At 42.1% G+C, this 23,777-nt stretch overlaps 1 protein-coding gene across 9 annotated transcripts in view; it reads right to left on the bottom strand.

Moving 5' to 3' along the window:
* Window positions 1–23,777, bottom strand: part of lrp8 (low density lipoprotein receptor-related protein 8, apolipoprotein e receptor) — a 169,236-nt gene that overhangs the window by 76,168 nt on the left and 69,291 nt on the right. For all 9 annotated transcript variants that reach the window (XM_034582566.1, XM_034582565.1, XM_034582567.1 and 6 more), the window contains one exon: window positions 291–413. In XM_034582566.1, the coding sequence (XP_034438457.1) occupies window positions 291–413 (123 nt within the window). The remainder of the gene's footprint in view (window positions 1–290; window positions 414–23,777) is intronic.

Here is a 23,777-nt window from a genome sequence, read left to right on the forward strand (position 1 = left end):
GTGTGTAGAAACACAAACACAACACAAATTACTGTACATACGTCAAAAACTGTTTTCGTCATGCAGGTGTGTGTAAATGTTATAGAAAAATACTGTATTTTGATTCAAATAAACACACTCACAATGTGTATGTACGTGTTATATGAGTGTGTTGTTGTTGACCTACCTGACTGTGTACATGCCCCCCCCCCCACCCCCTGTCCCTGTCTGTGTGTTTTCGACCTTTGTGCCATAGTTTGTCTACATGTGGTTGTGTTTTCTCCCGTCTGTGTGTCCGGGCTGCTACTTACTGCAGATTGCATCAGCCTCATCCGACCCGTCTGCACACTCCGGCTCTCCGTCACAGCGCCACCTAGCAGGAACGCACTGGCCGTTCTTGCAGGCGAAGTCCGTGGTTGCACACGTCTTCTTCGCTGTGGAGACGAAGAAAAAGGTCCGACATTAAATCTCTTGACATCAATTTTGATTGGTGAAAACATAACGTCTTTAGCAGAGGTAAAAAAAAAAAGAAATTCCATCTAACAACTGATCTCTTTGGGATACGGAGTGTATAAAAAAAACATCACAGCAGTAAGTACAGTGGAGACATGTCAAACAATAACAAGACCAGGTAATTAAAATTGCACTTAAGTCAAGAGCAATTCCCAAGCACCAACTTCAAACCAATTTCCCTCTCCTTATTTAATTGAACCTTCGGCGGGGAATGTTTGGGATGCAGCTGGAGTCTTGGTGATGTGTTCAAGTGCAACTCGTGACAGGAGACACGAGACTGGAGAAAGTCTTTGTCAACGCCTGTTCTTACAAGTTGACTAATGGACCAGTGCTGTAAGATCGGAGAATAGAGATTTGTGCGTTTCCTAGCATCACTGAGTTTTCGACAAAGATGCAGCGAGGACGACAAAGTTTCCTAGTTTAGGTTTTTATGAAGATAATGAAAATGATATTGTAGGTTGGCAACTATACTAAAGAAAAATGAATTATTTAACTGTGCAATGATTATTATGATCTGTGCTAGAATGAGTTCAAATGGCTTTTACATTTATTTGTTTTTAATCTACATCAGGTTGTTTTGGTTTCATGCACCAACCAGGAGCAGCACTCTTCTGTTGCATTTGGAACAATGACAATATAGGTTTTCTATTCTATTCAAACGGTGTTTTTACACAGAGTGACTGACCAGTGCAGTGGCAGCTTGAGTAGAGCCTGGTTTTGGTGCGCGTGTGTTGGATATGTGATGCAGTGAACGGTGCAGCAGTCTTAAACCTCCTCCCTGAAGTGGCTCAGAGACTTCGCTCTGCTTTACCGAACCCGTGATCAAACTTTGAGTCCGGCTAAGTCTTCTCAGAGCCGACTCTGGCTCTGCGTAACCGTTTTCTGATACCTTACAGACCCAGAAGGTTTTGCGCGGTCACTTTCTCTGAGGGGGGAAGATTGAATCACTTGAGTCTGTCATGGAGGGAGGGCAACTAAAAAAAAAAAAAAAATCCCTCTCGTTGACAGTGAGAGCCACGGAACAAGAGAAAGCACTCGCTCGGTGTGTTAGCTATACCCTGCCTCGCCATGATGAAATATACAGTGAGGGAGGTGTGTGTGTGTGTGTGTGTGTGTGTGTGTGTGTGTGTGTGTGTGTGTGTGTGTGTGTGTGTGTGGGGTGTTATTGTTGGGGGTTTTCTTCTGACCAGCGATGAGAGTAACTGTGACGGCTGCTGTTCCACTTCCTTCATGTGAGACTGGTTTCACCGACCCTTAGTTCAGCTGAATATGTAGGTTAGCAGAGCGCTGGGGGAAATCACTGCACAATGATACAGAGTGGACGTGCAGCAAATCAATCAAATGTGACATTTGTGATGTTTTGACGATAAAATATTGCATCACATGCCATTTACTTCATTTCGTGAGGTTTCGCTCTTCTGAGCCTCATGGCTGCTGTGTGGGCTTATTGTTATTAATCAAACAATCAAGCAATTAACAGCTGAAGAAACTACTTGATGTTTTGGGAAATATGCTCAATTGCTTCCTGTCTGCGGGAGAGAGAAGTTTGCCACTTCTCAGACTGGAAATATGGGTAAACAACTGTGTTTCTCTATCAAGGAACAAATCCACCAAGCAACACATCAAAAATGGATTATCTTTTATACCAGTTTAGAAAACAGGTTACTTGATCATCTCATCAAAGTGTGAGCAAGTAAGCAAATAGGCGTTTTCCCCACAATGTCAAACTATTCTTTTAACTTACAAATGCAACTACTTTTGTGCAGGGCCCAAGCTGAAAGGAGGCCGCCTGAGAACAGCTGACAGGTCGGAGCAGTTTGTGAGAATCCTCTTTAATTCTATGATCACCTACGTACAAAAGACTGCAACAACACTATCGTTCAAGAAACCAAAACGAAACCATGCCACTAACTTTCTGGTGGTTTGCACTTAAAATGTACTGCTTCACTGTTATTTCTGTCTATGAACAGTTTGCACTTTGTTTATAATTTTGAAACTAAAAGAATCAAACAGTGGATGATGTTTTGATGAAGGCCCCCCCCTGCCTGGGGGGGAACCAAACTCCCTTGAAACCCTTTTGCTTCTAACAAGAACGATATCACCCCATTGATTAAAAGTGCTGAAAAACACAAGGAACTGGTCCAACCCTGGAATGAGTCTGTTTTCTTCACAGTCATATTCTGCTTAGCGAAGGGAAAGCTAGCCTTCTTATTAGCTTGGTGTTTATGTGTGTAGCCTCGGATGTCCCGTGGTGTGTGGTACACGAGACAGTGTAATGACTTATGGCACGAGAGGGAGCCATAATAATGAAGGACATGATAGGAGAACTGACAGCATCTCAGCTGCGGGGAGCGGCGCTCTCGTCATGTTTATCTAAATTTATTGCACGGATGATAATGTACGGCAGGTCGAGGAACAGATAGACACCAGCACACGTTCCAACACTCACCAGTGCAGAGAGTTTATTCTGAGAGGAGAGACAAAAGAAAAAATGGAGACCAGCGGTATTGAAGAAGGTGTAGGTGTGGGATAAATGAGAAGGCCGTCCCGAGGGATTACAGAGTAGACAGGGCCGGAGACAAAGGTAAATAGAAAGAGGGAAGAGAACAGGGAACGGGGCTCAGAGACGAGAGCGAAGCAGGAAAGAGGCTGTCGAGGTGGAGTCTAGTGCAATGACATCAGTCTTCACAAAGAGCCCGATAAATCCTCTTCCTTCCTCCCAGCATGTTAACATAAATCCCATCTCTCCCTGTCCAGCCTCCCTGTTTCTCATCTTTCCCTCCACCTCCATCTCCAACCTGATAACACAGCCGACTGCAGCCACACACAGAGAAATGTAGAATTCACTGAAGAGCACAATATCAAACAGACGAATCAAATCTATAATCATAGGATTTCATTCTATTCAAATAAAATGTAAGTGCATTACAAACATAAAAGCACGTTATTTCTGCATAGTTTACTCTATAGAATATATATATTTTCATATCAGTGCATATCGGCAAACACGAACGCAACAAGATAACTCTGTTAAAGGCGAACAACAGCCGTGAGAACTGAGAACCACATTTTATGAGAGTGACTTTATTTGAAAAAGTCATTTTGAGTAATGAATGAACAGTAAGTGGTGATTTTAAGCAATAAACTTCCCCCTCACATGGACATAGAGCCCGAGATATTAGTGAGAAAACGCCCCTGTAATGAACTCAGTGTTCATATAGAAACTTATTCCTCTGCTGCAACAGGAACAATAACTGACATCAGGAATAAAAACTGATTAATATCCAGAAAACCGTTACAGAAATGAAAGAGAAGATAAATACAGGTTATAAAATACAGATTAAATCAAAAATATTCCACAGCACGGATCCACAAAGGGAGGACAAATATATAGAGGCCATACATTTAAAGGGTATGTGGACAATCACAGGCTTATGTTAAAATAAATGCATAAAGAATTTGCAAACACACACACACACACACACACTTTCCCATGGCTCTCAGGAACTGCTGATGCACAAACAAACGGCTGCTTACATTTACATTCTGATGCACAAAGACGTGTCATATATGAGTGTCATCCATATGGAACAGCCCGGACCCGCCTTATGAGGGGGTGAGAGTGATTGTAGAGGAGACAAACAATAAGCACACACACACACACACACACACACACACACACACACACACACACACACACACACACACACACACACACACACACACACACACACACACACACACACACACACACACACACACACACACACACACACACACAACTTTCCTCACAACGTCACTTTATTCCAGTCCTCTATCCCCTGATAGAAAAAGTGATTAATATTCATGTGGAACAGCAGAACGAGCAGCAGAGCTCTCTCTTCCTCACAAGCAGGTTTTAGCCATATTCTCGACTCATCACTAACTTTGAACACAAAGTAAACTCTCATGAATCAGCATCAGCTTCACCGTACACAGGGATTTCATAGGTTAATTTCTCACAGAATGAATTACAGCTCCTACAGCAACATACTTGTATTTCCAGATGTAACTTGTGAATGTAAATTAACTTTATTATTATATTTATCATGAAAAATATACATGTAAATGATTCAGTAGGCACTGAACTAATGTACACAATATTATTCTCTGCATGAAATTAACACAATATCGATATTTAAATAGGACAATTAATACGTGTATATGGGGATTCTGCAAAAGCCCTACTTTAGATTATCTCTTTGATCTCCACAGGAATATCATATTTGATAGGGTCATGCTGGGCCAAACCATTAAATCCATTTAATCATATTACTGCATATTAGTGTAGTCGTATTACAGCATTGTGACCACGTGGGCGGAGCCACGAGACACGTTCAGGATTAAACGTGCTGCTGCTTGTCCACGTCTTCTATAGACGTACGGTGTTAATCTTCCACTGACATTCAACTGTGTGTCACGCTCTGGGTACCACCTTGATCAATAAGATGACCTACTGATGTTCATATGGCGTCCAACCCGCCCACACAAACACACAAACAAACAAACACACAAACAAACACACACACACACACACACACACCTCTTAGGATTCTTTCCCACATTCTCCTGATAACATGATTTCAGATGCTGTTGTTTGACCTGGGAACCGATGAAGGTCAATGCCTTCTTCCAATTCATTCAATTTACACACTGCATTACACACACACACCTACACACACACACACCTACACACAAACACAGAATAAAGGGGGAAAGGAAATCAAACATCCAGCAGCACAATAATCACTAAAAGAACAGTGTCACCTTTAATTAGGATCTGTTTACTGCAGCGCCTGAGAGGCTGATTTGAGAATAAAAACTGCTTTAAACAGACAACTGGTGGCGCAAATAAATTATTTACCACTCAACATAGACAGAAGAGAACAAAACTTGTATCCACAGATCACTAGATCTGACCCTGAACAATCAGTTTGCATTTAAATTCAATTTTTCTTCTTGCCATATTATTTATTTCTGGAGTGTTTATTGGCTCCAGAAAGCAAGTGGACGTGTGCACTGATTGACGGTGTATAAGTTTATGCCTTCAACTTTTTTTGACAGCCAATATGGTCGTTAATACGGATGCAAATTCAAGGTGGCGCTGTTGCAGTTGTCCATCTCCTTCCTCCTGTTGCACAATGACCTTTCTGCTCAAGTTGTGTGGGAAACTGTTTTCTAAGCCACAACTACCCACACAGCAGGACTCATGAAGCACGGAAATAATGGGAATAATAATAATAATAATAACAATGATCGTAATAGAATACTTACACTGCTTAATCTGTGTATTAGCAGAGCCATAGCAGTCACATTGTTGAGACTCACGGTGAGTTCCGGGGGTATGAAAAGAAAAATATATGTATAAACTGATTATTATAATAAAACAGAATAAAAGCCTGTGCAGATGGAGTTGCCAAATTATTGGAAGACTTTTATTTGAAGTACTTCTCATATCATTGGGAAAATATCATGAAAGGAAAGTCTAAATTTCACTGTAGAGCAGGATTTGTGCTTTCTTGTTTTAATCTTTTTCAAAACAGCGCAAATAGGAGAAGAATATCGCACATTGGATCTAAACTGTGAAATCCAAGAATAAAGAGCACTAAGGACAGAGCAAGCAATGGAAGAAAAATGAGAGAGGGAATGGAGAGAGTGAGAGTACGGGAGAAAGAGGAGTGGAAATAGATGGTCTTCCACATTGTTGTGTTCGGCCTAAGAGCTGAAGAACGAAGCGTGTCAGTGGCGGGAGCGAGGCCGTTAATCAGCGAGCGGAGGTTGAACCACAGCTACGAGGAAGCCGAGGAACCAAAGACGACCTGTACAGTGAGCAAGAACCCGGGAGAGAGTGATGGAGTCAAGTGGACCAGTATAATACTGGTCCTCTGAGGAGATTAAAAGCCTGTCCAGTCAGAGGCAGAGCGATACTTTGAAGAAAGGTCCAGAATACAACACGAGCAATAGTAGTAGTAGTATTATTTCCATTGCTATGCTATCTCTGCACATTATTAGTAGGCAGCATGTACACTATTTATTATTGGTATTATTATGAACATTATTATTATTATGAACATTATCATCAGTTTGCTATCACCAATATTCTTTGCACACCAGCATCACGACTTCCTCTAGAGCTGATTTCTCTGATACTTTATCCTCTATTTGACCTGAATATACAAAGTGACCATGATGCTGTATTGACGAAGACTTTAAACCAGAAATCGAGACCACAAACTCCATATGAAAATCTTTACAGATGCTATTTTCAGGTTTTTCCATATTGGCTTCACTTTTTGGACCTAGAGTGTACGTCCATTTTTACAAGGTCTATAATATGAATGCATGCTTACAGGTATTGTGTGCAAGTGTGTGTGTGTCTGTTGTGAGAGTCGGATGTACACAGGACTACAAAGGCAGGAGATGTGAAGGGGAACTCGCAGTCTTGCCATCCAGACAGCTGCCCAGATCAAATACACGTACGTTATGCTCCTCACGGCAAATCAAACACCACCTACCAGTTCAAAGCAGCTTGTTAGCATTTAATGACCCCCCCCCCCCCCCCTCTCTTTGGACACAGGGGTGTCTGGCCTACGAGGAAAGATGGAGACTCCAGATATTTTTTTCAGACAACAACACGAGTGAATCATTAAAGGGGTGAGATCTGGTTGACAGTTGCATCGTGTGGATTCACCCGAGGCTCAACGCCTCGAAGATGAAAGGCAAACTTTATGAAAACCTCGATCCTGAAAACTTCCAACAACAGTAAATTGATCCAGAAAACTGCTTCGTCCAAAAATCAAAATGAAAAGCTTCAACATGGTCATTTGTACAGTAAGTGGTCTGTATTTATATAGCTCTCATTATATTCACACGCACATTCAAACAGTGCATCTATGGGTAGCACTTTGTCCGTCATACATCACTTAGACAGCTGTGGGGGGGGGGGGGTGGGGGGGGGGGGGGGGTAATCTGTGTTCAGTTTCTTAACCAACAATACTTGGAGCTGGGGATCAAACTACCAACCAGTGTACAATGGGTATTTTCGTCTATATTCTTCATTTTTATGGCACATTCTCAACTGCTGTAACAACATAATTTCTCTCTTGGACCAATAAAATGATTCCTTCACTTTCCAACCACTTGACGTGAGGTGCGAGCAGGTGCAGCCATGTTTAGAGAAATAAATACTGTTATTTGACTAATGGAAAACTGTACAAAATAAAAGAAAGGTGTGACAGCAAATAAAGCAGCAGTCATATACAGATGTTTTTTTTCAAAAGGCCCAAATCCAACTTTGACATCTGGAGTTAACAGTTGTCAGTTCGTGCTCATGTTATTCAAGTTATTCTTTCTTTGTTTGTGTGTTTGTTTGTGTGTGTGTTTTGGTCGACATCTGTTTACTCATTTTAAGCAGACATCACTTTCTCTTTCTTCTAAACGCTGTTATAGAAAAGTGAGGAGCATCTGTATGATTCACTTCGCTGTGATGGGTATAAACACAGAGAGAAGAACAGCTGTGGTGCAGAATAATAAGAAGTGTTTTCAATTATTTCACTATTAACATTCAAGTCACTGTTAAAACAGCCTAAACACAAAAAACAAATACACTCACCTAAAGAATCAGCACAATGAAACACACATTTTAAACACGCTGTTCATCCTGCAGCCTGCTCTCTCTCTCTCTCTTTGCTGCCACACTGGCAACATTAATTAATGTCACGCCCATAAAGTCAACAATGTTCTGCTGAGTCCCTGTTCAAATATTAGTAAAACCATCACTTAATTCATGTTTGTCCAAGTACAGGTTTCCTGTTTGACATATGAGGAGAATCTAAGGTAGGGATGTCAAGGGAAATCTAAAAATGTCTCTAAAAACATCACTTTTCCAGAACCTTAGGTACAGAACAATTCTGACGCCGCTGCCGAGGTGAAGTCAGAGACGTCACTGCTGCAAATGTCATGATTCAAAGACACAGACTTTCAGAGCAAATCAAGGCTACAGCCGCTGGTAAGTGCTGCATGTCTGTGGAGCTACATCAGCCCTGTTGTTTTGGTAATTACCAGTCATCTGGTTAGCTTTTGTTCTCCCCACATTCATTGGGATGGTTGAGCCATTGTCCTGTTTGGCTCTGTCTTGCTGTCAGATCCCTGGATTTTAACCCCCAGACCGACACTGTCTGCAGCAGGCACGAGCCAAAAGCCCTAAAACCTCCTAAATCCTGTCACAGCCTGGGTCACATCTTCATCCCCCCCCCCCACCACACATGAGCCGAGCAGAGCAGCGCCACAGAGCAGCTTAGAGGAGGAGGAGAAAAGAGCATGGCAAGAGAAAGTGAAAAAGAGAAGAGGAGGAAGAAGAATGAGAAGAGCAGGAAAGAGAAGAAGAGTAGAAAGAAAAAAGAAAAGCAAAAAGAAGAAGATGGGCAAAAAGAGGAAGCAGAGAGAAGAAGAAAAAGAAGAAGATGATGAAAAAGAAGAAGATGATGTTGATGATAATGAAAAAGAAGAAGATGATAAGCTAGAGGAAGAACAGGACGTCAAAGAAGAAGAGCAAGATGAAGAAGAAGAAGCAGCAACAGAAGAAGAACGAGCAGGTAGAGGATGATGAAGAAGAAGACGAAGAAGAAAAAGACAATGAAGAAGAAAAAGACAAAGACAAAGAAGAATCATAAACAAATCCGATATGATAAAGGAAGTTCCTAGTCAGTAAATAAAAAGTGTCTCCTGTTTTATTCTCCATCCATGTTAAAGGTCACTCTCTTTATCACTCCTCTTTCTTCTGAAACTCACAAATCTGATATTATCAGTGTGAACTGCACCGTCATCACACACTTCAAAACTTCCCTTTAAAATTAAATAAATACAAATCGCTTATCCTCTTTCAACACAATCATTCTTTGCCGCCTCATAATCTTTCAACCCAATACTTCCTTCCTTTCTTTTCTCTCTTCTCTTTTCTCCGGACGTCGTGTGCCTGACGGCTTTCAGCGAACTCTCAAGACAAACGAACCTGAGTGTGCTTGTTGTGGTGAGGCTGAGTGGGGATCTCATCAGAGAGCGGTCGCTTTGCACGCCGCGCCGCGTTAGCTTCAGAGACTGCTAATTAAGCTGCAGCACAAAAGGGGGGCCGCCGTGAGCGCACACGGACGCAGGGCCAGTTTTTGTTTTGACAACATGAAGCCGATCAGTCCTTCAAATGATGGAGTCACACGCAGAAATGATCCGAGCAGCATTTCAGTGCAGGTCGCCACATTAGAGTTTGGAAATCAGTCTATATCGATAATTATCACAGAAAAAGTCAAATCTATGGTTAAAGGCAGATTTTTGCTGCTGGGTGAAGGTTATGGTTTTAAACTCTTCTTTATGAGGAAGGAAATCTTTACTTACACAGACCTAAACCTGATAAGAAACAGTTCTATATAAATGCTTGTCACTCAAGCTCATATCAGCTTATAGCTTTACAAAATCTCTCGTCTAGAAATGTCTTTAACCCTCAGGAGTCCTGGGCTGTTTGTGCTGTTTTTAAATGATTTTTACACTTTCAAAATGTAACCATGTCATCGTTTGATGTCTTCTTCTTCAACACCACAGTGCCGATAGGATCAGACAAGTCATGTTTCACCATTTCTCTTTAATGCTGTGACGTCTTGGATGATTCACATGATTTGATCACGTCCGTGTGATCTGAGAACTACTGGTTCCTCAGCAGTGAGTAGGACTGTATCGATTACAGATGTGGACCTAAGACCTATTTGTTAGAACCAGTGTAGACAAAAGAGGAGGCAACACAAAGGAACGCAAAGTGTGTTATACAAGGTGTGCACTGTATTTAAGTGTGTGTGTGTGTGTGTGTGATGGCATTTTTTCAAGATGTCAGGAGACTATGAGGTCATATAATTTTGCTTCAGTACCTCTCATTAGAAATGACATATGCACAGAGAAATCTCTCTGTTCCGACACTACCTACTGCAAACGCAAACGCAAACGCAAACACACACACCCACACACCCCCACACACCCCCACACCCGCGCAATAAGAGCCCATCTGGGTGACATCCGGCTCTCAGATTTGCATTGATTTATTAAACACTGACAGTAATATAACATACGCTCACACACACACACTTCATCCCCTCCCCCATGTCCCACCGCGACACTCCAGTCTCATCACACTATCAGACGCTCACTTTCCTAGACAGGGTCATCGTTTTAATGATATCAGCTATCAATCCTTTAGCCCCCCCCCCAACACACACACACACACGAGTATATGACTCTCTGTTCACCAGGCTGCTGTCGATGCAGTTTGACTGATGTCATCTTAAGAGAATCAGAAAGAGTTTAGGTGGTGAGTCGGTCCACTGCATAATTATTAATATATCTTTATTGATTTTATTGAACTCAGTAGCACAAGTTCTGTTGTGTAATATAAATGATTCAGTGGCTCCAGGAAACAGTAAAAAAATATATATATTAACAGGTCATCTTTCTTTTCACTGCTTCATTTCATTTTTATCCTCTATTTTAAGAGTTCTGCCTTCAGACGTTAGGAGACTCTCTCACACACATTCAGACACACACACACACGCACACACACACACACACACACACACACACACACACACACACACACACACAAGTGGACATCTCACTTACTCACACTCGCGCACATATTGTGGCATAAGTGTCCCAGCGGGGTCATAAAGCCAGTGTTATGTGCAGGGGGAGGGGATGTACAGTAGTATATGAAACCTTGGTTAGACCAACCTCTTTGTTTCTGGCAGACACACACACACACGAACACACACAATTGTGCACAATTGCACGTGCTGTGTGTATAGAGAAATGTCTTCATGAAACAAAGCAGGATGAGAGAGTGATACTAAACCTAGCTTCCTAAACCATTCATCATAATCCATTTATTCTTTAATTTATCATCTTTAATAAAATCTAACTCCCAATAACCTTGATGATCATATTTAATATTCAATTGATAAGCGGTAATCATAAGTTCTTCTATACCGCCTCCACTCAAAGGGAAAAATAAAAACTCATAAACTCTGTCCTGTAATTACTTTTCTCGCGACTGACTGACTAACAAGTGGAAGCTGCGAGGTTTCGGCGCCCCCCCCCCGCCCTTTTTTTTACTAGCAAAACAACGTTCCCGCTGGCTGTATGAATCGATGCTCGCTGTGAGCCTCGTAATTCCCCCTCTCTCGCCGTCCTGCGCTTCCACCATCGCCATTCAAGTCCCCAAACCACACACATGCCGTGCACTGCTGGCCGGGGCCCACATGACAAATTACTTCTGGGCTTATTATCAAGAAAATAAAAAAATCAACACCCGCTGGAGGGAGTGGCAGCGGGTTGGGGGTGGGGGGGCGTTCCAACAAAGCCTGCCGAGCATCCGCGGACAAAAGAGAGGGACAAATTTCTCCCGCTGCTGACAAGCTAAAAGAACTCATTTCAATCACAAATTGCCGCCGCCTGGAAGCAACAAAGAGCCGCGGAGAGGTCACCTGGAGTTAGAGCAGGCGTGTGTTTACTTGTGAAGTTTGTGCATACTTAATTGTTTTTGGTTTTAAAGGAAACAGAGGAGAGGGGAGCTAATATTTACCGAGGTGACAAAGACAGGAATAAATATCCCAACCTGCTTGATTAACGTTGCTCAGAGCTTCCAGCAGCAAACGGTGGAATGCGATTATTTTTTGGGTGACACGCTGACCCCGCCTCTCTCTGTGTTCTGCTACGCTCCCAGCAAAAACAAAACACTGTACACAGGCTCCCGTCTTTTGTCTTTCCTGCCACGCTCATTCGTTCTACGCTCCTTATCCACTCCTCGTCGCCACCCTTCCCCTCCCGCCACTGTCGCACGCTCACCACTCCGGCGCTCCCTCGCTCGCTCTCTTCCTCCCGCCCCCTTTTTTCCCCTTTGGCAAAGAGCCAGTTTGTACCTTCCTTTGTCTGCTTTGTTTGTGATCGCTGATTAGAAAAATAAATAATAATAAAAACACCTACTGGCGTGAGGTCGTAATGAATCCCGAACCCCACTGGGGGGGAAGCCTCAATGTGACAACAACATCTGAATTTGAAGCTGCAAAAGGGTAGATAATTATTTTTGTGTGTGCAAGCGAGTGTGAGTGTTGAAAATAATAATAAAGATGGCAAGTTTAAGGAAAAGAGAAGAATCCCTATATGAACATTTTCATTTACAAATGTCGCTAACTGCAATTTCTGGCTGTTTTGTACAGTTTCATCTTTTGACCAATAATCATCCATCCATCATCTCTACTGTTTGTCCTTGGAGCGTTATATGGGGGCTGGATCAAATCACAGCTGACATCGGGTGGAGACACTGACAGGTCATCAGCATATCTCAGGGCTGACATACAGAGAAAAACAACCACGGAGACACACTTCCAGTCGCACCTACAGGCAAATAACAGTCTCCAATTGACCTGAGCTGCATGTCTTTGGACTGCGGGAGGAAGTCGGCACCCACGCAGACACGAAGAGAAAAGTGCAAACTCCACACAGACAGGCCCTGGTCGTCCATCGCAGACACTTCCCAGACAGAGCTAACCACAGAAATAACGTGCCGCCAATAATCGAGACGTTGAAATAACAGAATGCGGTTTAAAATTATTTTACAGATGCTTACTTCTTTGTCTTGACTATAAAAGTCTTATTTATCCCTTTGCAGCCCTTTGTAAATGGAGGTATTAAGTCAAGATGTCTTTTTCATGTTTGATTTTGTACGATGTATATTAAAAACTACAACAGAGCGAGATTAAATGTCAAACTAAACATGAAAACTTCCCGTTTCATTAAGACTCTGCTTTATTTCAGTATTAGCCTCATGTTCTAATCATCTCTGCTGCTTTTTCAATCCCCAGGAATCAGCTTTAGGAAACGGACAAGTCCACTATCGGAAATAATCGATGCAAAACAAAAATAAAAAGTGCCAACCATGTCAAACAAAGTTTAAACTAAAAGAAAAACTGATTTCCAATGGCATGTATTGCAAAATGATCCCAGCAGACACACAGACGTTAAGTAGTTATACATACATGGGGGCAAATTGTTAATTGGCATCACTCAAGGGTTAGGAAAGTCCACGTCTCCTCCACGACTCAAAGGGTCAAAGGTGCTTCGGTCAGTTCTGTGACTCACGGCTTCTTCCTCAGGGCGCCGCCCCTGACGTCTAAAGCAGGTTTACACTGTCAAAGTAATGATGTGTCCCCACAGCTAATCCCTTTAAGTCCTATATGTCCCATCATCTTCAGCTTCATGAATGAAATTACACAATGACTAAGCTCTTTTCATTGGCCCACAAAGCTGCTTGATTTGGGAACATTAGGAGGGAAGAAAGAAGGGAATGTGAAGGGAATCAGTTGACACAGCCTTTGTTGCGGCTTATGAATCATCATACTGTGTAAGCTGGCCAAATGAGCTCGTCTGCTCGCTGTAATCTCATGATGTCTCAACTTTGATTAGAGCGGCTGCTGGGAGGGGTCGGTGCTAACTTAATTCACATAACAACATATTAGGATTTCACCTTTCAAATGATGCATTACTGTGGCAGCATGTTGTTAAAATGCTAATTATTCAATGTCACAAACTTTTAATTTGGAAAGTTTAAATCCAGAGAGCAGAGCAGGGATGGGACGCTCAGTACTGACGTTTGCAAAGCTGTGTCGGGATTCTGAAAAGCAGTTGTTTTGAAGCACGGTCATGTCACCTGACCACGGCATCACAGCGTACTAACAGGCATGATTTGCTGGAAAGACGTCACGTCAGAATAAATGCGTAAACACAGACGTGAGGGTCCATATTCACGTTAATCATCACAAGGGTGTTTCCTGTACATACAGCCACACCCCATCAAGAGGGGTCTTGGTGCCAGTTACACTAATTTAAGTCAATACATTTTGTTCATGTTTCAACTGAAGTCTTTACTGATTGAAACTATGATTCAATCAGTTTTAATAGCATCAAATAACCAAGTGACTGATAAGAAGAGAAACACAGAGGTTTTGAACATGCACTTTGATTTTTTTTTAGCTTGGTCCATGACCCATACGTTAACATGGAGGAGGGGGGTTTAATCCATGAAAGTAATACCATTATAAAGTGACAAATAACTAGATAAGTAAACGTTTGTAGGTCCCACCAAATGTGAAGTGGTGTCAAGGTGATATGATCAACAAAAATAAACTGTACACTAGCTACAACAGCTCCTTTTTATTGTAGTCAACTGTTTTCTCTACCTTTCAAATAAGAAAGCAAACTGTGAAGTTCAGATTCTGGACAAACACATGTGCACATGGCAGGTTGCTTATTTGGTCCTGTGTGTATCTGCAGATGCAACATTACAGAGACCTTTGTTTTTCCCAACTTCCTGTCATGTAAGTAATCGATTTAAATGAACTGTTTTCCTGTATGTTTACAAGATTTTTAATGAATTCACAAGGCATTTAGAATTAAACACCCCTCTGCTGTGTCCGCCATTTCTTCTAAACCACAAAACCAAAAACAATTTGGGCAAAACAAACCAAAGAGGATGGAGCCTCAGACGAGCATGTCCTGGTCAGAAGTGACCTCGAGTTACCTCTCACTTTGTGGTTCTTTTTAATCATCGTGGGTATCAGGGGCACGTCTGTGGAATAACAGCTCTCCCACTTCCTCCTTCTGCATGCTTCCCAGTCACCTAGGTGTATCCACGGATACCCCGGGCCGCCGGAATACAAATACAACCAAGACACTTGCCTCTCAGTGCTGCGACCACACACACACACACACACACACACACACACACACACACACACACACACACACACACACACACACACACACACACACACAGTCCTCTCTCCTGCTCCACTGTCTCCCCACAACATCCCCCTTCATTAACCGTTTTCCTGTTTCAACAGACGGTCACAAGGGACCTTTGGTTCTGTTTGATAAAAGAAGAAAAAAAAACAGGACAGTGAAGATTTTTTTTTCTTTCGTTTGCTTTTCAAAATGTAATAATTAAATGTGGTAATCATGTTGAATCATCATTTCAGTTGCCATCAACTTGTTCCCCTCGTCTTGAATATATTGACACTGAGGGTTGATGTTTTGACATATTTCTACAAGCTGCTTTGATGTAGACATCAGCATTTATATCTCCACTAAGGATTATTATGTTTTCTGTAAATTAATATCTGTCCTGCAGAAGCCTTCTAAATCCAGGAATCACAGGAAACTAACATTTAACTTGACCTACTATCAAGACACATTGGTCACATTTCGACAAAATAAATACAACATAGATTAAAATATGCATTTACCTATGGGTTCCAATCATAACCACTTTATATATGTATTTGGTGGTGGTAATAGTTATCAAGGCAAAATAACACCATTTATGTTAACCAAGATTAAAATGGATGTAACACAAACGTCCCATGCAGGTTGACCTTGGATATAGTGCTGAGACAAGTGGTTATGACCATCTTTCTTTAGTGTTGCTCGGAGAAAAAGCACATTTCACAAAACTGCTGAATGTAAAATCCATCATACGCTGACATCTCTGCCAGTATTTCACACAATGAAGCAATTTGCATAAAGTATGAATCCAGTGTTCTTTCACGCTTTGGTGGGCTTTCACTTTCAATTTGGTCACATTTAGATCCTAGAAGTCGCTGTAAACCGCTTGTTGAACCTCCAGCACATTTTATCTCTCGTTCAGAGGAGAAACACTTTGCACCTTCATTGTTAAGTACTGCCACTCAAAACAGACATTCTGTAACCAGACTAAGTTGACTGAACTCTCACATGGAGGCTCTGACCCTGACAGGAGCACCGACCTGCAGATGAGATGTGACTGAACCATTTTAACCAGTCTGCTTGATGGCTAGGAGGTCAATGTCAGTCCCACTGTTTGGGGATGACCATCGCTGTTGTGGTCCTTTTCTAATGCTTACCAGAAGCTGTGGTGCACTATGGCCTGTAGGACGTTTGAATGTCATCGCCTGTGGTGTCTGCATGGTTGTCCCTGCAATAACTGGAATGTGGCCAGTCCATGGCAAACCAATGAATGCATTAGCTTACTTGGTTTACGTTTAAACTTGTTTTCTCAGTTTCTCGTTTTGTATTTCTCAAAAAAAGGGAAGAGGGCTAGAAGTGAATTTCCAGGAATCCGATTTTTTGAAAAACTAATCCCCATTTATCTGTCTGATTTTAGGTATGCGTGTGTTTCCCTTAAGGTTGGAGTGGGCGTTGGGGGGGCTACCCTTTGATTGCTTTGAAAAACTCCAGGGAGGCCTGATGAAAGGACCCCAGCAGCTGCTCCTGGCCACACACCACAATGGCGGAATAGTCGCTGGCCGAAGCAGCGAAAAAGTGATGCCAGCAGGGCGGAGGGTGAAGGGCAGAGGGTGGGCGCTGGTTGGTGGTCAGCGATTTGGAGACGGCAGTGTGCGGGCACGGCTTTTAGGTTGCACAGAACAAAGCCAACCTCTTCATAGCCATCCAGAGATGCAAATTACCTCAAAGTTTCACACTTGGCTTCCAGCGAAACAAAATGGAAATGCTGGCTCCTTGGCTGGAACTGTCGGGAACGCCCCCGTCCTCCGTCCTCTTTCACTGTTTGCAACTGGCAGTACTTAGTTGAACAGCAAGGTGAGCACACATTTGAAACACACACACTGGGCATGTGCATCCACAGCAACACTCTCACAAATCCCTCCAGGCCCAGCTTTCATTCCACTGACTGTTTTTTGATCCAATGTCCCACAGGGAATATTGCAATGGGCCCATTTTTTAAATTAGGCTGGGCAACAGCCATCAAAGTCAACTCAGCCCGAGGGGCATCAAGACCTGATCAGCCTCATCCCAGACGCCCCGACAGGTAAGGCAGGAGGGTGTGTCTGTCTATTTGTGGGAAAGAGAGACAAAGAAAGCCTAGGTGTGTGTGAGTGCCCCTGTTTTGGCCATTTAAGGGTTCAAAGGGAGGCTATGATGTTCAAAATATACATTATTTGTCTCATACTGTAACAATGCGTTGGTTCTGCCGTAGCATTTTAAGTCCGACTCCTCCACCTTTGCAAACAAGACTGGAACAGGAAGCTGCCAAATGCTAAGTTTTATTTTGACTTTTATACCTCATATACTATTTGAACTGTGTAATCTCTTTACATCACTGGAAAACAACAGTAGGCAGGTGACTCCCCCTTTTGGCGTCTGTTCAAGTCGTCCATGTAACAGTTACATAAAAGTCAGTGATATTACAGGAAATTCTAATTCCTAATCTTGATGCTAAAAACCAGAGCTCAACTGCAGTAGAGGCCTCATACTTCGAGATAAGAATCACTTGTGGTTCCACTAAACGTTTCTCATCAGTTTTCTGTGTCAGGTAAATACAACTGTTCTGAAAACAGTGTAGAACCAAAGTGAGGAAAAGGCAACGGTGGGACTCAGGTGTGAAATTAGAAAATAATTGTACAGAATTCATTTTGATTTAGGTTTTCTGAGTCAACAGAAAACAATCTGCTAAGCTTGTCTGCTAAATGTTATTGTTACATGACATGTATCTATTATTTACAGACACAGATGTTCTACTGGATGATGCTGTAATGTACAATTGTTCCTTAAACCCCTCACAAGTTTTTACTAAGTTGGAACTGAGTGATTTTATCTACCTGGGTACGTGTCTTAAAACGGGCGCACGTCTGTACACAATGTATGTGAACAGCTGTAATTCATAGACAGATGTTTTAGGATCTTGCTGTTGTTTCCACTGTGACTTAAAATTACCATAATAAAGACATTACAGCTTGCACTCATATTTCCTTGTGAAAGGGAGCTCAGCTTTCTTCCTCCCCGACATGACTTCTCCTTGTGGCAGGTTTCCAGCAGCGTTGATGCACGAGTTTGACATCATTGTCAGAAAAACATGCCAGTGTCGATAAAAGGAATTTATAAGCTCTGGGGTATATGACTCCAGTGGCTCACACAGTCTAACACCAGTTCTCTACATGACAGGGTATTGAACCACATCCCGACAATAGTCACATACCTGAACCTCAGGGAAAGAATTTTTTGAATTTGAGGAATATGGGACCCCTGGTTTATCATATGCCTCCTGTTATTTCCAACCAGCCTTGACTGGAAGGATTCTGCATGTGGAGGCAGCCTCGCTGATTAGTATTCTTTGGAGTGCGTATAAACAGACAGGCCCATGATCAGAATGCAAGGAAGTCCTCTTTCAGACAATTAAAGAGTGAGGGTGGGGGGGACGAGGCAGCGGAGGCCTGTCTACCATGTAAACAAAGCTTAAAAGATCACATTTACAACGCTGTACAGTCTCACACCAAAGAGAAAGTCTCCTTTTTCATTTACTTGAAAGTGCAGCTGAGAAGCTTTTGTGGAGTAAAAATTGTGTTTATGGACTTCTCTCTTGTATGGAGTCAATATGTGCCTCAAACTGAATAGCAGGTTGTTCACCGCGAGAATACAGCTGTGAAATGTTGCATCGGAACACGTCGGACGCAACAAAACAGACGAGGGGAAACTGTTGTGACAGAGAGAACAAAGCACGTGAAGGAGTGCGAAGACGAGCAGACACTAGAGTCTTTGTGCGCAGGAGTGTGAGGATCGGTGAAGACGCGTCTGAAAGCTGATGGCAACGAGGTGCAGAAAAACACAGTCATATTTCTAACTGGCTAACTAGCTAGCAGTGAGTTTCTCTTTCATCATATTGACCCAGACGTTACAGCAGAGACGGGACAAGCCACAGGTGAAGAGGATATGATGCAATTTAAATGCAAAATGAAACCTCCTGCTACCTTGAATAAAACTTGAGTATTTCTGGGTTTGAAAATTGTTGGAAACCTTCTGGATAATGAAGGTACACAAGTCAACTAAATAAGTAACATAGATCTATCAAACCCAGAAGTCATGAAATAAAATCAAACAAGCCTAATGACATCTTGAATTAAGGCTCAAATCTCAATCAACAATATGGAAAAATACAAACTTGATTCAGGTTGGATTGAAAATATACAACTGGCAAGCTGACGACTTCCACTCATCACTCACGTTGCCTCTCCTCCATCTTTAATTTCATTTAACACACAATAGCTCTGTGTAATATTCCCACCAGGGTCGCCACAGCCCCACCTCCTCTCCCCCTCCCCTCTCTCTTTGTCTCCCTCTCTCCTCCTGTCCATCTTCCCTCCAAACTAAATGCCCTCTTTCTGTGGTCCACGTCATTGATATCGCTCGGCTGGGCCCTTTCAGACCTGACAGATAAGGGGCCCACAGGAACCTAGTGGGTCCTGATAAAGGTATGGCGGATTGGGAGCGAGTGTGGCCTCCGGCCCCCTTTAGCCCTCCAGAGGAATAATTTACAGCTCTGCCACAGTTGATTTCCTTCACTGCGACCAAAGGCCAAAGCCAGAGCACAGCAATATACAATCACATATAATGGAGCTGAGGGGGTGGGCAGTGGTTTGAATTACCCAGCATATATATCATAAAGAGGTGGAAAACAATCTATTAATGGCAGCGGTGGGGGGGGGGGGGGGGGGGTTGTGGTCGTCTGTGAGGCGGTGAAGCAAATGGTTGGTGTTTGTTTCTAAACATCGCTCGCCCCGTTGATTAAAGAGAAACTACAATTTCTACAAGTCTAACCGTGAAAAAAATGAAGCTCAGTTTAAAAGGGACGTGAGGAACTGAGATGTTACATCACAACTTAACGTCCATATGCTCGCAACAAACGTGCACACGCCAGTTGTATGCCAGTGATTACATTTGTAAACCAGAGGACATTTACGACACATCATCTGGTTTACAACGTCTGAGCAGGGAGAGGTGGGCTGCTGTCTGTCGGAGCTGCAGCCACAGCTAGTGACCGACATCTTGTCTGGAACAGTTAACTAGCATTATGCATTAATACAGTATTAATAATTCATATAACCAACCAGTTTCAGACTAGCTAGGAAAGCAGCATAAGATAAATAAATCGTCCCTCGTGTGTACGTACGTATGCACGATTATTTTCGATTACCTGTTTCTTGTCTAATAAATAATTTCACTTAAAACGTCTTACTAAGTGTTATACTTTCAACAATATCTTTAATGTCAGATACATTTAGAATTACAGTCATGTCTGTGTATGTTCCTACAAAAACATAAAATTCCATATGTATCATATTATCCAGCAGAAATTTAGCATTTTTATCTCCAATATCAAATCTTTACATTTAATTGCTTGTTTTCACCAGAAGTGCAAACATCAGTTGCATTAAATTTACTATGAAAATTAAATTAGCTTCTTCAATCTCTTCAAATAGTACGTTAATTATCAAAATCGCTGTTAGATTGATTGTATGTGGCTTCAGTATTAATGTGCACATGTACAGTACATGGATATGTGGGTGTCTGTGCTTGGTCATGTGCATTCGAGTTCCTTATTTGTGTTTCTACTTATAATAAACAATTGACTTTTCTCAGAACACACACACACACACACACACACACACACACACACACACACACACACACACACACACACACACACACACACACACACACACACACACACACACACACACACACACACACACACACACACACACACACACACACAGGTTCCCTCCAGTTAGACTATAAGAAGCGATTGGCTCTGACATCTGCCTCGGTGTGTATCCTCCTCTCCTCATCTGTATGGGGCCTAATATCACCCTAACCTTTACGCAGCGCTCTGCTTCAATTGCATCAGCATAAAGCTTCTGTGGTGAAAAGCCAATTATCTCCTCAAGTCGCACCACAACACTGCTTCAGCACTAGCCCACACCATCGCTGAACGACAAAACAACCAGCAATACCGGCGGTTGAAGTGACGAATCCGGCGCCGAGCATGTATCAACACATAGGAGGAAAATCCAGTTGTACCCCAGCGCATATTTACCGAGCACTAAACTGAAATGAAGCTGATTTTATTCTCTTCTGTCATTGGTCCAGTGGTAGAAGATACGAGCTAAACGGAGTGGAGTCTCGTTTGCAGTGGACGTGATGGAGAGGATGCTGCCTGTTAGGAAACATAAACACGTTTATCTGCTGCCACTTCGTCTCAAGCACCTTCGTCGTATAAAGAATTTACGATTATGACCTGGAATACTTGCATCAACTGAATTACTTCAATCCACATGAAGAATCCACTGTGCAAAGAGGATTTTCTTTTATTTAGCCAAAAGGTAAAAACTGCACTTCGCCTCCGTCTCTCTGTTTGTATGAACTCTCACAGACGAGGTGTGAGCGACCTTAAAACAAGCTTGGGTGTGCGCCGTCATTTCTCGGCTTTCTTCTTGACCTGAGGGAATGCGGCTCATTAGACCCCATTTCCTCCTCGTTCAGTTTCAATTACCAAAGCATCACTCATCTAAAAAGCTGCAGTGGAACGCTCGGCTCAGCTTCAAACAGGCAAACAGCTTGCAAGTGTTCTGCAACAAACACGATAAAAGGTAGAAAATACTCAAATTGTTTAATGCGGTTTTCGATTTTAGAGGAGTAACAAGTTATCTGATGCAGCGGCGGCCATGACGGTTCTGAATTGGCTTAGAGGGGGGAAGCTTGAATAGTTATGGTTTTGTTCAAAAAGTCATGACAACACAATAACTTCATGATGAGATTGTGTGTGTGTCTTTTGTGTGTGTGAGTGTGTGTGTGGTCGAATTCAACTCAAACTCTTTCTTTATGTCTGTTTACATGCAAAGGATGAGGAGGGGAGCTTTCCTTTGCTCCTCCCCCCATCAATCCATCTTCACACACACACACACACACACACACACACACACACACATATATAAATAATTATATATGAGAACACACACACAGATTTCCCCAACTCCACCGAAGCATGGAGCAATCCCTCTTTCAGCTCCTTTATTCCCAGGAAAAGCTTATGGATCCTAATTGCATTACTGGGAGGTGTCGAGCGTCCAAACCTGGAGGAAGCTGAACAGAAAGGGAAATTTTTATTTTAACAGGGTGGGAGAATAATCCCTTACTGACAGTCTGGAGGTTATCTCTCCCTCTACTCCCCCCCTTAATATGACTCTACACTTATTCGGTGAAGCCGTCTCTTTTATCTCTCACAAGCTGCACTTCCATCACAGTACTAACCGTGTAAATGATACCAAATTAGAATAGTAGGATGTAAACAGGAGAGTGGAAAATGTGTCAGTCGACGGAGGAATAATGCCATGAATGAAAGTGGAAATGCACTTGTAGGATTAATAATGAGTGGTTTGGCATCACCAGTCGAACGAACGCTGTAATTTCATTACTAGTAACAAATGAAAAGTATTTTTTCTCCTAAACCTTATTTGCATCTGTCCGTCCCGACCTTCCAGAAACGTCAACCCTGTGCTGGGTCCTATACACATATCCAGCGTGTGGTCATTATGACTCACAGCATAATCCTACATTTTATAAATATGTTCTTGTATTATATAGACGGATATGAGCTACGTTTCATACAAATGCTAATTGAAAACAAAAATAGAAAAACTAACTAATCATCTTACAAAAATAATTGTCTTGTAAGTGAAGCTCATTAACTTTGCTTTTTAAAACCCAACAGACAAACTGATTGAAGTTACATATATTCTGATGATATAATAATTTTTGCGTAACCGAGGTATGTAATATTGAAATACTCATTATGTACATCTGTTAATAGCCTTTTAAATAGGAGGTCTGTGCTGTGCTGGCATTTCTTTGCACTAAAGAAAGGTCACTTTAATGTTTTATTTTGCATAGATGCCAACAAACAGTTGATTATTTCACTTGACGTAATTAGTTCGCCTGTGTTTTAAATATAAATACTTGTGCCAATCGAACATATAAAAACACATCTCTACATCCGTTTTTTGTCACATTAAACTTATTACATTCAGATATATTTGTTGTTTTTCTACCTGTAATATCCTCTTAATTTATACATTGACGCCTGATGTGTTTAGTCACGTTGTCGTGTATCTCTGCTTTTTATAGCATAGAGTCTACGCCTGTCATACGAAATGTGCTATAAAAAACAAACTCTACTTGGCTTTCGGTAAAGGTTGTCAGGCGGCTCTAAAATTGATCCTGTTCCTGTCACATTAAGGTCTGACATGTAATTTCTTCATTGATGTTACATTCTTGAGCTGTCAAATTGCCAGTGTTGATTCATCCTGCAGAGCCGGGACGTCTTA

Source organism: Hippoglossus hippoglossus, chromosome 4 (genome assembly GCF_009819705.1).
Source record: "Hippoglossus hippoglossus isolate fHipHip1 chromosome 4, fHipHip1.pri, whole genome shotgun sequence".
Taxonomy (NCBI): domain Eukaryota; kingdom Metazoa; phylum Chordata; class Actinopteri; order Pleuronectiformes; family Pleuronectidae; genus Hippoglossus; species Hippoglossus hippoglossus.